This window comes from Gastrolobium bilobum, unplaced genomic scaffold, assembly GCF_033153095.1.
Source record: "Gastrolobium bilobum isolate Gb01-03AN ecotype WA unplaced genomic scaffold, APGP_CSIRO_Gbil_v1 utg3268, whole genome shotgun sequence".
NCBI classification, from domain to species: Eukaryota; Viridiplantae; Streptophyta; class Magnoliopsida; order Fabales; family Fabaceae; genus Gastrolobium; species Gastrolobium bilobum.
This window is the reverse complement of record NW_026899992.1, coordinates 732,127-746,613: the sequence shown is the minus strand read 5'-3', so window position 1 is coordinate 746,613 and position 14,487 is coordinate 732,127. Positions and strand designations below refer to the sequence as shown.

At 32.2% G+C, this 14,487-nt stretch overlaps 1 protein-coding gene across 1 annotated transcript; it reads left to right on the top strand.

Annotated features, from left to right (window-relative positions):
• Positions 1-7,291: 7,291 nt before the first annotated feature.
• LOC133294775 (root phototropism protein 3-like) lies at positions 7,292-10,212 on the top strand. Its single transcript, XM_061493528.1, has 4 exons — positions 7,292-7,443; positions 7,905-7,974; positions 8,141-9,211; positions 9,738-10,212. Exons 1-4 carry the CDS (start codon positions 7,310-7,312, stop codon positions 10,104-10,106), a joined length of 1,644 nt encoding a protein of 547 aa, XP_061349512.1. The 5' UTR covers positions 7,292-7,309; the 3' UTR covers positions 10,107-10,212.
• The last annotated feature ends 4,275 nt before the right edge of the window (positions 10,213-14,487 follow it).

Genomic DNA, 14,487 nt, shown 5'->3' with positions numbered 1-14,487 from the left:
AAGCTTGCACATTAATACCTGAAATGATTATGCTATAAAATAATCAAGCGTATAAGGGTCAAAATCTTAAAAAACCTCAGGTAAGAACCAAAAATAATAGCAATATTTTGGAACCCAAGGGCAGTAGTTCTACACAGATATTTACACCATCTCATAGTGTTATATATAGCTGCCAAGTACAAAGATTTTCAAAGACTACCACAGTAAGACGCTTGGCAAGTAAAGAGCGGAGATCTACCCCCCTCCCTCTTTCTTGAAAACCGATAATAAAAAGCCTTCCATCAGAATTTAAGCTGTCAAGATTTCTTTGATAGTAGGATGCTCCCATACAATCGAGAATAACATCAACACCTGCCACCACACATCAATCACAATAATACATCATGCTTCTCTATACAACCAGTAAAAACACACATCAAGGTGTACTAAATATATTGTTTAACACTGAGGTATTCTGAGAAATTACATCGTGCTTCCTATATATAATAATACCTTGACCACCGGTTTCTTCCTTTACCCTCGTAACATAGTCCTCTGTTTTGTAATTGATGCCCTCACCAGCTCTGATTCCCTTGCAAAAAGCTAGTTTCTCCTCAGTTACCCAGCAACTCTAGTAGCCATTTTCTCAAGAGGAAGAGTCACCATCGGCAAACCTGCCCACAATATATCTGTTCCTGTTGTATGTGCATGGCATAAAGGCCTAAAAGAAAACATAACCAGCATATTAAAAGGTAAAAAAATAAAGTAAACGACTACGACTACAACTACAACAGAAAAATAAGGGGGAGGGGGAATCAGCAAATGTAAAGAAGCGAGACAAAAAGTAGAGATGAAATTACGTGTCAAGAAATAAGTCTGCTAGAGCACTTCGCCTTATGTGTTCATTCTTCATTGCAACATCAGTGAAAAAAATCTGATTTGGCCGTACCCCTTGTGTAGCAGCATCTAAAGGAAGTCCACTAATCAGAAAGGAGGACCAAAATGGAGGAAAATTTTTCACCAAAAGCTGCTACACTAAGTACTACAATTATGCAGCAAATAAAATAAAAAAAGAGATAGTAAAAGGTGCCATGAGTATCCGCAAGGCCAATGTCCAATGCCCATTGGAGCAATAATAAAAATGAACCAGACAACACCAATCACATAACTTTTACAAAAGCAGGTCATTAAACAAACCCACGTACATGCCCTCAGTCTCTTTTCACCTGCTGCAGGAAATCTCACGAGCCAAAGTGCACTATTGGGTACTCGTTTAAGAATATTGCACCTAAGAGCAGACAACCATAGGCAGACATGTAAATATGAAAATGCCGAATTTTGGGGAAAAATAGAATACATGAAAAGGATGGTTTCAAATAGGAGAAATTCTTAGACCCCATCCACAGAAGTTGTGGAGACTAAACAATTAACAATTAACACATCATTTTATATTAAATTATTACATAAATTCTTGTGCCACACAATTATTTTACATTAAAAGTGATAATTTCCCAATTATTGATTGGTTTAGTACACAGACAGTATCTATACAAGAATTTCTCTTTTGATAGAGCACAATAGTGTTATTGATCCATGCAGCCAACCCTCACAAGTGGGATAAAGCTTGGTTTTTTATGAAAGACATGAAAAGAAATAGTTGAGCAATCATTTTTTATCTAGCCAAGCGATAAAGGGAATGCTGACATTACCATGTATTAAAGATTTCGGGATCCATCTTGTACAGTTGATTGAAGCATGCAAATAAAAATTTATCTTCAGGTAAACCATAGTATGATCGTTTGTGCTGGCATTTTGGATATAAAACATCCTGATTTTTTTGAGCAAACAAATTATGCAGCACAAGAATAAAATCAATGCTATGCATCTAAATACACAACAAACAACACACGAATCAATGAACTGAATCCAAAAAGTTCTCCCTTCTGAGTTAAAAAAAACCTGTTTGTAATCATTTACAAAGTAGCAATGGGGAAGATGGACGAGCTTCTCAGAATAAATAGGCGCAAACCGTAGTGGTGAAACAAACTATAAGAAAAATTAGAAGTAAAAAGAAAAATAAGAATAAATGTTAGCTGAGTTCAAAGAAAAAACAATAAGCTCTCTATTTTGATGGACTACGTTGAGTGTCTCACCTCATCGGTGACCAGCTGAGTCCAAAAATAAAACAATAAGCTTCTCAGATGGACGAGCTTCGCAGAATAAATATGCCCGATCTGGTTGCTGAGAATCTTCCAGATCTTTCATCGTCTCACTTCATCAACTCGAACAGCAGGGAATGACCCCTCCGTTATCTCATCGTCTTCCATTCATTCTTCTTTCGTCTCTGCTTTGAGATCTGAGCAAACCAAACTATTTCTTCTTTGCCCTAAACCCTTCCTCATTCCATCTTTTTACTATTTTAAAAAAAACTTCATAGTTTGATTTTGTGGGCCTAAAAGATTTTCAAAGCAAACAAACGGAGACCCTGAGTATTTGGGAGGGAAGTGGGAAACTTTGGGAGGGAAGTGGGAAAAGGGGAAACTCATTAGGTTTCAAATTTGATTTTAATGCATTTGATTTTTCCTTTAAAAAGTATTTCTCTTTTTCAATTTGAAAGGTTTCAAATTTCAATATTTAAAATTAAATTATGAAATTATATTTTTTTAAGGAAATATTTAGATATTATAAAAAATAATTTTTTTAATTTGATATCCAATCAAACAAATTCGTATATATCCTTTAAATTAGTTTTAAATTTTTGTAAATTAAATTTCCTATTTTAAAATTAAACTTCATTTCAAATGTAAATAGCAGTAATTAATTATACTATTAGGAATAAGTCATTTACTATGTAATTGTTGATGTTAATAATGAGTTGCCAATTAGATGATTAAATATGGCAAACCGTTAATCCTAAGATGAATGAGATATGAATGGAATCCTTGCAAAAATAGAAGTTGTCAACTATGATGCACGGACACGGACACGGGACACGACACGACACACCGACATGTTAATTCTAAAAAATGTGATATTTCGACACGTTGGGACACGTTTTTATGTTTAATACATATAAGAGTATAATAAGTCATATAACCAATCAAATATTTAAATTTCATAACATAAATATAAATATAAATAATTTTTCGTGTCTCCAAATGTTGACTGCGTGTCCCCAAATATTGACCGCGTGTCGGAACGTGTCAGAGAGTTGACCGCGTGTCCCCAAATGTTGACCACGTGTCGGACATGTGTCCGACACGCAAATTTTTAAAAAAATTGTGTGTCCGTGCATACGAGGTTGTCAGTGCTCATAATGATAATAAGAAGAAGAATAATAACGGCTTCTTCTTCTACTGGTGAGTCTAGGGTTTTAGAGTAATTGGGAGTTTAGAAGAGGAAAGTTCGGGTCACCCGAACCCGTCAAGGAAACGGGCCTAAGCCCAAAAGTGATTTTCTTTTGTTTATTTGTATTATTATTAATTAAAAATATATAAATTAAATTTCAATTAGATAATAAAATATATAAAGTTAGAAAGTGTATAGAGATAATTGCAATTAGGTAATAAAATATTTTTATGCAAAATATATTTCTAATGTATAGAATTCCCTTTATACGTTACTATTTACTATGGTTTTTTAGATTAAATTTGAAATAAGAAAGCTCCGAACTTCTTTTGATGATTAAGTGGAAAAAAATTAATTTATTGTTTTTTCAATAAAAAATTACGAATTTATGACAGTTTTGCAAAGTGTATTCCTAAATGACTCGTGAGAGACAATAACTTATTAGTGTTGAAAATTTCAAAGGCTTTTGGTTTTTTTCATCGAATATTGCAACGAAATTTTTTCCGTAAAAAATTACAACGAAATTATTTCCGTTGAAAATTGCAACGGAATAATTTTCCGTTGAAAATTCCAACGGAATTTTGGACTTTTTCCGTCGAAAATTGCAACGGAATTATTTTCCGTTGACAATTCCAACGGAATTTCGGACCTTTTCCGTCGAAAATTTCAACGGAATTATTTTCGTTTAAAATTGCAACGGAATAATTTTCGGTTGAAAATTCCAACGGAATTTTGGACTTTTTCCGTCGAAAATTGCAATGGAATAATTTTCCGTTGAAAATTCCAACGGAATTTTGGACTTTTTCCGTCAAAAATTTCAACGGAATTATTTTCCGTTGAAAATTTCAATGGACTTTTTTTTTCCATAAAGTAATTTTGACTGAATTTTACTTCTTCATTTTGCTCTTCATGTAATCACAAGCATTATGAAAAGAAATTTTGATTAAATTTCTTTTGTGCAAGAATGCTATCATTCATAATTGTTTATGGTATTGTGCATACATATTGAAACATTCACATGAGAATGCAAGTAGTCATGACTATCCACAACTATAAGTGTTGAAGTAGTGGGTGAAGTTATGAGTATACAAAAATGATACTAAGATGTACTCAAATGATAATGGATATGAAAATACGTAAATATGTTGCTAACAAATCTCTTTAATCTTTATTGAAATAAGCCTTGAAAGAATTAATCGTATAAATTGCACACACACCATTGCAAGATGAGGGACAAAACCTCCTAAGCGCAGACCTGCTGGAAGCCATCAATAGTAAACTTAAACAATATAAAAAATGCAATCAACGAAAACAAACACAACATGAGTGATATGCAATTATCAACATATATGATATTGATCTGAGTATAATAAAGATTACAGAGATTTGTTAGCAAAATGTTTACGTAGTTTCACATCCTTTATCATGTGAGTACATCCGAGCATCATTTTAGTATACTTATAACTTCACCCACTTCTTTAACACTTCCAGACGTGGATAGTCACTACTTGCATTCTCATGTAAATGTTTCAATATATATGCACAACACCATAAACAATTATAAATGACGGCATAATTGCCTAAAAGAAATTTAGGGTTTTTGATAACGGTTGTGATGACTTGAAAATTATCAACGGAAAAAAACTCTGTTGAAATTTTCGATGGAAAAAGACCAAAATTCCGTTGCAATTTTCAACGGAAAACTATGCCGTTGCAATTTTCAACAGAAATTTTCCGTTGAAATTTTAAACGGAATATTATTCCGTTGTAATTATCAACAGAATTTGTTGTCCGTCGCTATTTTTTGATTAAAAGTAATTATGTGATAAATTTTTGACAGAAAATTTCAACGGAATTTAATTTCCGTTAAAATTTTTGACGGAATTTATTTTCCATTGAAAATTTCCGTCTCAAAATTCAACGGATTTTTTTTCCGTCTCTATTTCCAACGGAATTGAATTTTCGTCAAAAATTCCGTTACTATTTTTGACGGAATATTTTTCGTTGATAAATTCCGTCGATAATAGAGCTTTTTTTAGTAGTGAATGTTTCTTGCATATACAATCAAATATGGGCCCTACTATTTTTCTTTTTTAAAAAAAAACGGGCTCAAATTTTGATTTATGTGCAAGATGGGGGGAATAGTTTCTCTAACAACACATAAATTATTTTTCATTTTGCATATTGTAAACAACTATTTTAACCCATTGTTTAAGTTAAGCAGTGAAAGTCCATGAATGATTTTTATATTATAATTTTCTAACACATATCAACCATATTAAGCAACTGTCTCACCTATTAGCTTAAGATCTTGAGTTAGATTACATTAATATTTTTATGTTTCTCTAACATACTCTCTCACATGAGAGTTTATTGGGCTCAAAGAGTGAATGATGCTTTGACACAACTTACCTAGTGGTGATGATCAAACTCATGACCACTTAGTCATATCGACTCTGATACGATGTAAAAAATCATTTCATCCAAAAAGTTTAAGTTAAGAAGTGAAGACCCATAAATATTTTTTTGTGTAGATAAATAACATGCATCCTTCACGAGAGACAATCTTATTTGAGTGAGAAATATCTACAATCATGGTGGAGTTAGCTCTTTAACACATATATTTGAATTTTAATTCATATTTTTTTTAGTTTCTATTCTTATATTTTTACTCATTTATTCATTTCTCAAGAGCTAGTACATTAATAAATAAAAAATATAAGAACTAATGTTTTATGAAAAAATAAAAAAAAATATCTCAATAACAAATTGTATGAATTAAATTTAAATATAAAAATATATATGTTCATTTTTTTAAAAAAAAATACACATACATGTTGCTTCTTACTATTTCGAATAAAAACTATTGACAGAAAAAAGCACACTTACATTATCATAATTTTAAAAATTTATCTATATTTATTTATAACTATTATTATCATGGGTATATTAATTTAGAAAAAAAATTATTATAAGAAAAATAACAAAAGATATATTTAAAATTCAACCATGCATTGCACTTTTAATATAGTAACTTACAACTTTGCTCTCCTCTTGCTATTGGTTGTAGAGGAATGATCCGTTAATACTTTTTTTTTATATAAATTACGTTAAGTCTGACCGGTCATACATTCTTGATTGAAATATGACCGGTCAGATATAGTGTAGTTTGTAAACAAAAAATTTGTAAATATAACCTAGTCATATTATATACGCATTGAATAAACTTATGCATCTCCACAACTTAGAAAATTGGTAAATAATCCTAGTCGTATTACTTGTTGACTCATTCGGGGTTAGAATGAGCGAGCTGTTTTCAAGATGTTCCCTCCTCTTGTTCTCTGGTTGAAATTTTCTCCCTCTGGTGTTATTGCCTTGTCTTTTTCACAATCCAAAAAGCCAGAAGACATTTAGACCTTTAGCAAATAATGGCCAAAAGAAAAACAAAGGAATATAGGTTGCTAAAACAAAGTTTTCTTGACCATATACAATCATGAGGCTAGAATCGGTTTTGGTTAGTAAATTGAGACGTGTTACTACTTTGATACAACATGTAAGCACACTCTTAATTGATGAATGTGACGCGGGATGGGGAAGGGTGGCTTTGTATTTCTCAATGAGTGGATAAGATTATAAAATGTTGATTATCTGCTAGGGTGTATCCTCCAATCCTATCTAGTCTCAAATTCTCCTTTCTAATGGTTACAGTGACAGGAGATGGCAAAAGGCAACAAACCCTCTTTAATGTCATCATAAACACCGCAATTATCCATGCACAATCAGGAGGACCACAGCATGAGAAAAGTAAGGAAGGATGTCACCATCTAGTAGCCTAAAAGTAAGTACAATATTTGTCTATATATCATCCACAGTCCATACTGAAGCTCTTACATTTGTATCTAAAATTAAATAATATCCATCACAAGCTCTTCAAGGGAAGATGAAGAACACAGTTCAGTTTTCAGAGCTTGATAAGACTGCTATGGGAAGGAAAAGTCTTAACTGTGAAAGTCCCTTGGGGGGAACACTAGATGGAGGGAAGCGTTACCGATGTATCATTTTACCAGCCAATGTTCCTTTGGCTGCTGATTCCTTAGAACAAAGAAACCAAAACTGGTAAACATCTATATATATATAGTTCTTGCATCAGCATTCTATGCATTAAGATCCTCTGCAGAGGGTGCTGCTTTAAATTTCACTGTTGAAACTTATTAGGGTTTATTGTTTTTCTGGATACAAGGTTTTGTCCTTGTAACCGCTTTATAACTATGTATTTCTCATAGTATTTTTCTTTCCTCTCTTTTCATAAATTTTTCATAAATTTGTTAGCTGACATGAGGAGTGAGAAAAAAATAACTTTAATATTATGATTATGTACTCTTTATATAGTTATAAGGGGATGACTGGACAAAATTTTATACCCTGTGATTTGACACCAGATATACCCAACTTGTTAAAATAAACATTTTATTAATATTTTGCATTTCAATACAATCATTTTTACTGTGAATAATTTTCTGCAGTTTTTGGAGCCTATTGGCCTTCTGCATCTGATTTGTCCCATTTATTTAATGCAGGATTGCTAGGGCAAATTCAGCTACTGATTTAATCATACAAGTTGGTGATTCCAGCTTTCACTTGCACAAGGTGGATCAATCACTCCTTTAATTCTTTGGATAAATAAATGTACTTTTTGCCAAGATAACGACCCCCTCACTATGCACAAAAAAAATATAAAAATTAAAACTGTATTAAAATAGTTACATTTAATAATCTTGAAATTTTAATTGCAAATAATTTTGTTGATTTCCAGCTTGTCATGGCCTCAAGAAGCGAATATTTGAATAGGCTTGTCTTTCAGAGGGGAAGCAACAGAGAAAGTGGAGGTGATAATAGCCTCAATATCCAAATAAATAATCTTCCTGGTGGTACAAAAACTTTCGAATTAGTAGTCAAATTCTGCTATGGATGGAAAATTGATATAACCGCAGCCAACGTTGCCCCATTATATTGTGCTTCACATTTCTTGGAAATGAGTGAAGATCTTGAAGAAGCAAATCTCATTTCCAAGACAGAATCTTTTCTGAGCTTTCTGATATTGTCTTCATGGAAAAGCACACTTCAAATACTTAAAAGCAGTGAATCCATTTCCCCTTGGGCCAAGGAATTACAAATAGTGAAACGCTGCACAGAAGCAATAGCTTGGAAGGCATGTACAAATCCAAATGCAGAGATTGAAAACATAGTTGATACTTGGTGGTTCGAAGATGTATCACTTCTACGTATAGATCATTTTATTGAAGTGATTCAGTCTATTAAAAGATTTGGAATCAAACCAGAACTTGTAGGTTTTTGTATAGCACATTGGACTACAAAATGGTTTTCCCAAGTCACACTTGGACTTGACAAAGTGACTCCTAAACACATAACTCTCCAGTTACATAGAGTTTCAACTGAATGCTTGATTAGAATACTTCCTGCTGAAGAAAATTCAGTCACTTGCAATTTTTTGCTTCACCTACTAAAGGCAGGTGTGATGCTGAAAATAAATCCTGAGTTGTTGTGTGTGCTAGAAGGAAGGGTAGCTTTAATCTTGGAGCAATGCCTTGTCCCAGATCTCTTGGTCAAAAATCAAGGAGATAAAGATTCTTTGTATCATGTAGATGTTGTTGTTAGGGTTTTACAATCTTATGTTTGCAGCATGTCAAGTAATCCTGAAGCAAAACTCAACACTGTTGGAAGGCTGGTGGACGGGTATCTCACACAAGTTGCAAGGGATGAAAATCTCACAGCGGAAAGTTTCAAATCACTTGTTGAAGCATTGCCACAAAATGCCAGAAACTGTGATGACAACCTCTATAGAGCCATTGACATGTACCTCAAGGTAAATTAGTGATAATATGTCATTTCTAAATCACTAGCTCTAGATAGAGCTATATCTGTGTGGAATGTGGAATGTGGAATGTGGAATGTGGATTGTTACAGAATATATAAATCATTCAAAAGACTTTTACCCCACACCTTAAGGTTTTGGGTTGAATTGATTCTTTACATGGTATTATTACAGCCTCGTGTCATAGAGGTTCGATCATCACCGCTCCCCACTTTCTCTTATGAAATTTCTTAGCACATGTATGTGGTTCTGTGCATTGTCCACCCTTTAAGCCTGGGTATAGGGACGTGTTAGAGATATAAAAACCATTAATGTAATCTTACCCACCAATTTAAATTTTTGGGTTAAAATAATTTTTTACATGGTATCAAGCCTTCAGTGTAAGATTTTGGGTTTATTTAATTCTTTACATGAATATTTAATTAACTTTAATTAGTTGGATAGAAAGGTTCATCTTGTTTTTATATTTGTATCTATGATTAGATGGTTGTTGAACACCGAGAAATAATTTTTTCAGGCACATCCAAATTTGACAGAAGAAGATCGAGCAGATGTGTGTAGGGTCCTGGAATACCATAGATTGTCACAAGAAGCACGTCAACATGTGATGAAGAATGATAGGTTGCCGTTGAAATTAACAACACGATTTGTCCTTCTAGAACAAGTGAACATGGCAGGGTCGTCAATGAAAAGTAATGGATCAAATTACCAAAGGACAAAAACTCAGACAACTATCAGAGTAAGCAAAGATTTCGAAAAAAGACAGATAAATTCCCAGGAGATAAAGATGATGAGAAAAGATGTTGAAATGATGAAGTCGCAACTCTTGGAACTAAATACCTGCAAAATAAAGCTCCAAAAGCAACTGAAGAGATGCTTTCGTTGAAAGAGAGTTTATTATGTAAAATCACCTCAACATACATAAGAAGGATATTTTCTCTTTTTCTGTGATAGTCTAAAGGGGCTGTAAGAGTTATCTTTGTTGTAGGAAAAGTGATTCTGTAATGTTACAGATGATTCGTTTTGCGTGCGATAATTTTATTTTAATTTTTCAAAAAGTGTGGGCTCCACAAAATATTGTGCGTAAGAAAATTTGTTGTGTCATGTTAATAAATGACAAATGCAAACCCCTACTCTAAAATAAAAATGTTTCATGTAACTTGTCTTCCTTCAGTTAAACAACTTCTACAGCATCCTTGAAAATTATCTGCGGGGTAATAAGACCTGATTCAAATTATATCTAGTTTAATTGTGAAAATATTGTGTTTACCATTTTCTTCATAAATTTTGATAAGACTTTATCTATTTAATGTTTATTAAAAAAGAAATAGACATGAAAATTTTTCATTGAAGTTATTTTAATTCCCTTTTAATGACATATTTTAGGATTGAAATTTTGTATAATAAGAGACTGAAATAGGCTGGGAATTTCACAAGAGATAAGATAATGACAAGAGGAAAAAAGTCATGAAAATAATTTCCCAGGCATTTTATTGACAGTTTTAGTTTTTTAGGGGGGGAATGTTAGTACCATAACAATTTCCGTCGATGTTTTGTGCAAAAAAAAAAAATGTTGATAAATTTGCAGAAACCCAAAAATAAGTATAGTAATGTGTAATGCGTTTAACTTTCAATATACTGGATAAATAAATAAATAAAAATTTGAGTATACTTTTTCTCTGGTTCTCAATTGCCGACAATTAAAAATATTTGCCGGACCATGTTAGACATCTATCATGCTAGATACTCTGTGAATATCTTTAAAATTTTTAAACTTTTTTTCCTTAATTTTTTAATAAATTTATGTACAAGTGGTAATAATTAGATAAATAATAATATTTTATTATATTTATAATTGCTAATGTTAATATATAAAATACTAATGACTTTATTCTAATTTCTTTATTTTAATTTGAAATTTACGTTTTTATATGAATTTTATTTTACATATAATATCACAAGGAAAAGTGTTTGTCAGGAAATATTTTTGTCTTTTAAGTAAAACGATCATATTTTAATTTCAAAGAAGTGTGTGAAATTATGTTTTCTTTTTTTCTTTTTCTTTTTCACATAAGTTCATATTAGAGGTGATAATTTGGATTGAACCCGACGGATCAATCCGTCAACCCGTCAAAACGGGGCGAGTTGGGTTATACTTTTCAACCCACCAACCCATCTCAACCCGTCCCGCTTAGTTGTGGGTCAAAATGGGTTGGTGATGGGTCGGGGCGGATTGGCCTGCGGGTCAATTTTTTTTTAAATTTATTAATGGGTAGTATTTTATTTGTCACTAAGCCTTTGTGATATGAAAAAAAAATTATCATAGTACTTCCCTAGAAAAAATAAGGAAAAAAAACTTTACTTTACAAAGGTTATCCATATATTAAGGCAAAAATAAGTTCCTAAAAAATATTTGACTGAATATTCGTATACATTTAGGTTTCAGATTGGAAAATACTAAAGAGATTGTAAAATGAAAATAAGAAATATTATAAAATTAATAAAATATAATTATTTATAACTTTAATTTTTTTTATATATTTATGACGGGTATACCCGCCAACCTACCACAAAACGGGATGGATTGAAATTTTCAACCCATATTAAAATACGGGACGGTACGGACCAACCCATTTTTGACGGGTTGGGAGCGGGACAGATCAACCCATTTTGCCACCTCTAATTCATATGAACATCACATATTTTTTTTTGTATGTATTTATCTAAAATAACTTTAAAAATTTTAAATTATTTTATTTGATATCATATAATTTTACAAAAATATCTAATATTTTTTTCGAAATTCACGAAATCATTTTGGGATTTTAGCGGAGAAACTTTAATCCCTCTTACGTGGTGTTTGGTTGAGAGGGTTTTCAAAGTTTCCTATGCAAATGAAGGAAGGAATCCAAAAATGACTTATTTGGTTGAATAGATTCAATCTAAATACTCAGCTATCCTATTTGCATTGCTTTGTCCATTTGCTGGTGGAATGATAGGTTTTGTCACTGTTGAAAAAGATTTGTTGAAGGTGGTTTTTGTGTGAAAACCAGCTAAATGACTGTGTAGAGAAATTGTTAGAGACCATTATACCCTCTCAAAAAGAAAACTTGTAGCAACAGTTACCTCTCTTGCCAAAGCATCCTCGGTTCTTGCTCTCTTCTTATCCCTTTTTGTAACAGAAATAGACACAGGAGACTTGTAGCACGACTTCTTGGGTGGCAGACTCCGTCATTGGAGCATTCTAACTTTGAAGTCTTTCGATTCAATTGTATTGTTTTGGCTAATTTAACTATGGAATTGGATGCTTTTTGTTTCTGCAGTGCACTGTTAAAATATGAACAATACCTTGAAAACTAAAATTACAATGAGCAAAAAGAGGCCTCAAAAAGACAAAATCTCAAACATAGATTTTCGTATGTTTGAGATTTTGTCATACCAAATATACCGTAAAAAATAATTAAGATCAGGGTTGTTTTCGTAATACCAACTTGTTTTCTCATCTATATTTTACCTTCAACCAAACATAAATTTCATAAAAGTTATCTAATTTTTCCAGTAAATTTTTTTCCTACCAAACAACTTTTTTTTACATTTTCCTACCTATGTCACTAATGATAGAAATATTTTACCCTGGATCATGTATATGATTATAAAATACTTAAACAATATGAAATCAAAGTTGGGATTGTGTGTACCTTATTGGATCGTCACAAAGTCGAAAGATTGAAAGGACTACATGCCAGATCTTCCTCTCTATCACCTATTTCGATAAAGGCAGCCTCAGCGATGGGAGCATGATGGCTTATGGAGCTTAACTCCAATATTTATAGGCTAGAGAGGGGACCTAGCTAATAACCTAGAAAAGAGTCTGTGTCCACTGGGTCCACCCATCATGGAAAACCAGGATCGCACTAAAGCCTACACTGCTGCCCAACTAGGCCCAATAACAACAGATGCCAGAAGCCCAATTCAATGTGATCACAATGAGCTAGTTACAATAATAATATTGAAATATCCATTAACTCGATTAATTTTAAATACAAAACTAATTAATTAATATTGCCCATAAAATAAATTTCTAACATTCTCCCACTTGGGCTATATTAATTAATTTAATATTATTTTGAAAATCATTTTATTTCGAAAACGACTCTATCGGGTTAATAACTAAAAAATAATTTTACGTGGCCACAATTTTGAAAAACAATATTCCAATTTCAGCATCTCAACACAATTCAATCCAACATAATCTCCTCATAGGAATATGGCGATCAATATACCGAAAATATCATAGCATATGACCTTCCATACTCACATACAATGAGTATTATATCTTCATGAATCAAGGCCTAATAGTGTAGTAAGAATTAGTGCCAAAATGTGATCAACAATGTGACACACTAATTCTTATCGGTCCTCAATGTAATTTCTCAACAACATGAAATTACATTAGTGCAATTTCCAAGCAACATGAAATTACACTCTGTAATGCAACTTCTGAACAACATGAAATTGCATTACCACAATTTCTAAACAACATGAAATTGCACTTCTTTATACGATTTCTCAACAATATAAAATCGCATCACTGCAATTTCTAAACAACATGAAATTGTTTTGCTTAAATAAGCCAGTATGTCACAGTACAACATGAGATCTCAAAATTTGTGACATCCAATCACCTTTAAGCTCACAACATGCTTAAAGATATTATTCCATACATATATTTCTTAGTCGACAGGAGAAATAATAATAATGATGATCATCATCAATTACGTAAATTCAAACAAATATCACAAAATAATTATCAGTTTGCATAGAAAAGAAACAAACTGAATATGACTCCCACTAACCAAAGGAATCAAAAAAATCTAAAATATTCAAAAGCAAGCATTGAGTATTACTCCCACTAATTAAGGGAATCAAAAGATTCTAAAGAACTCGTGTTCTATATACAAAAGAAGCTACTCTAAGGTCTTTCTTTTCAAAACTTTTAGATAAAAGGCTATTGTCTTATTCAATAAATCAACATATTACTAGCAAATAAAATGTCATCTACATAAAGTACTAAGAAAATATATTTACTCCCACTTACTTTCATGTAGATGAATCAATTAATGAGCATACACTGGCTTCAGATAGATCACCTAGACCAATGCACCTCCAATAATTTTATTACAGTTAAGCTTCCAATTAAAACACACAATAACCCCTTTGGGCAGGAAATTGCATGAAATAACTAGAAGCACTCCTCAATAATTTTT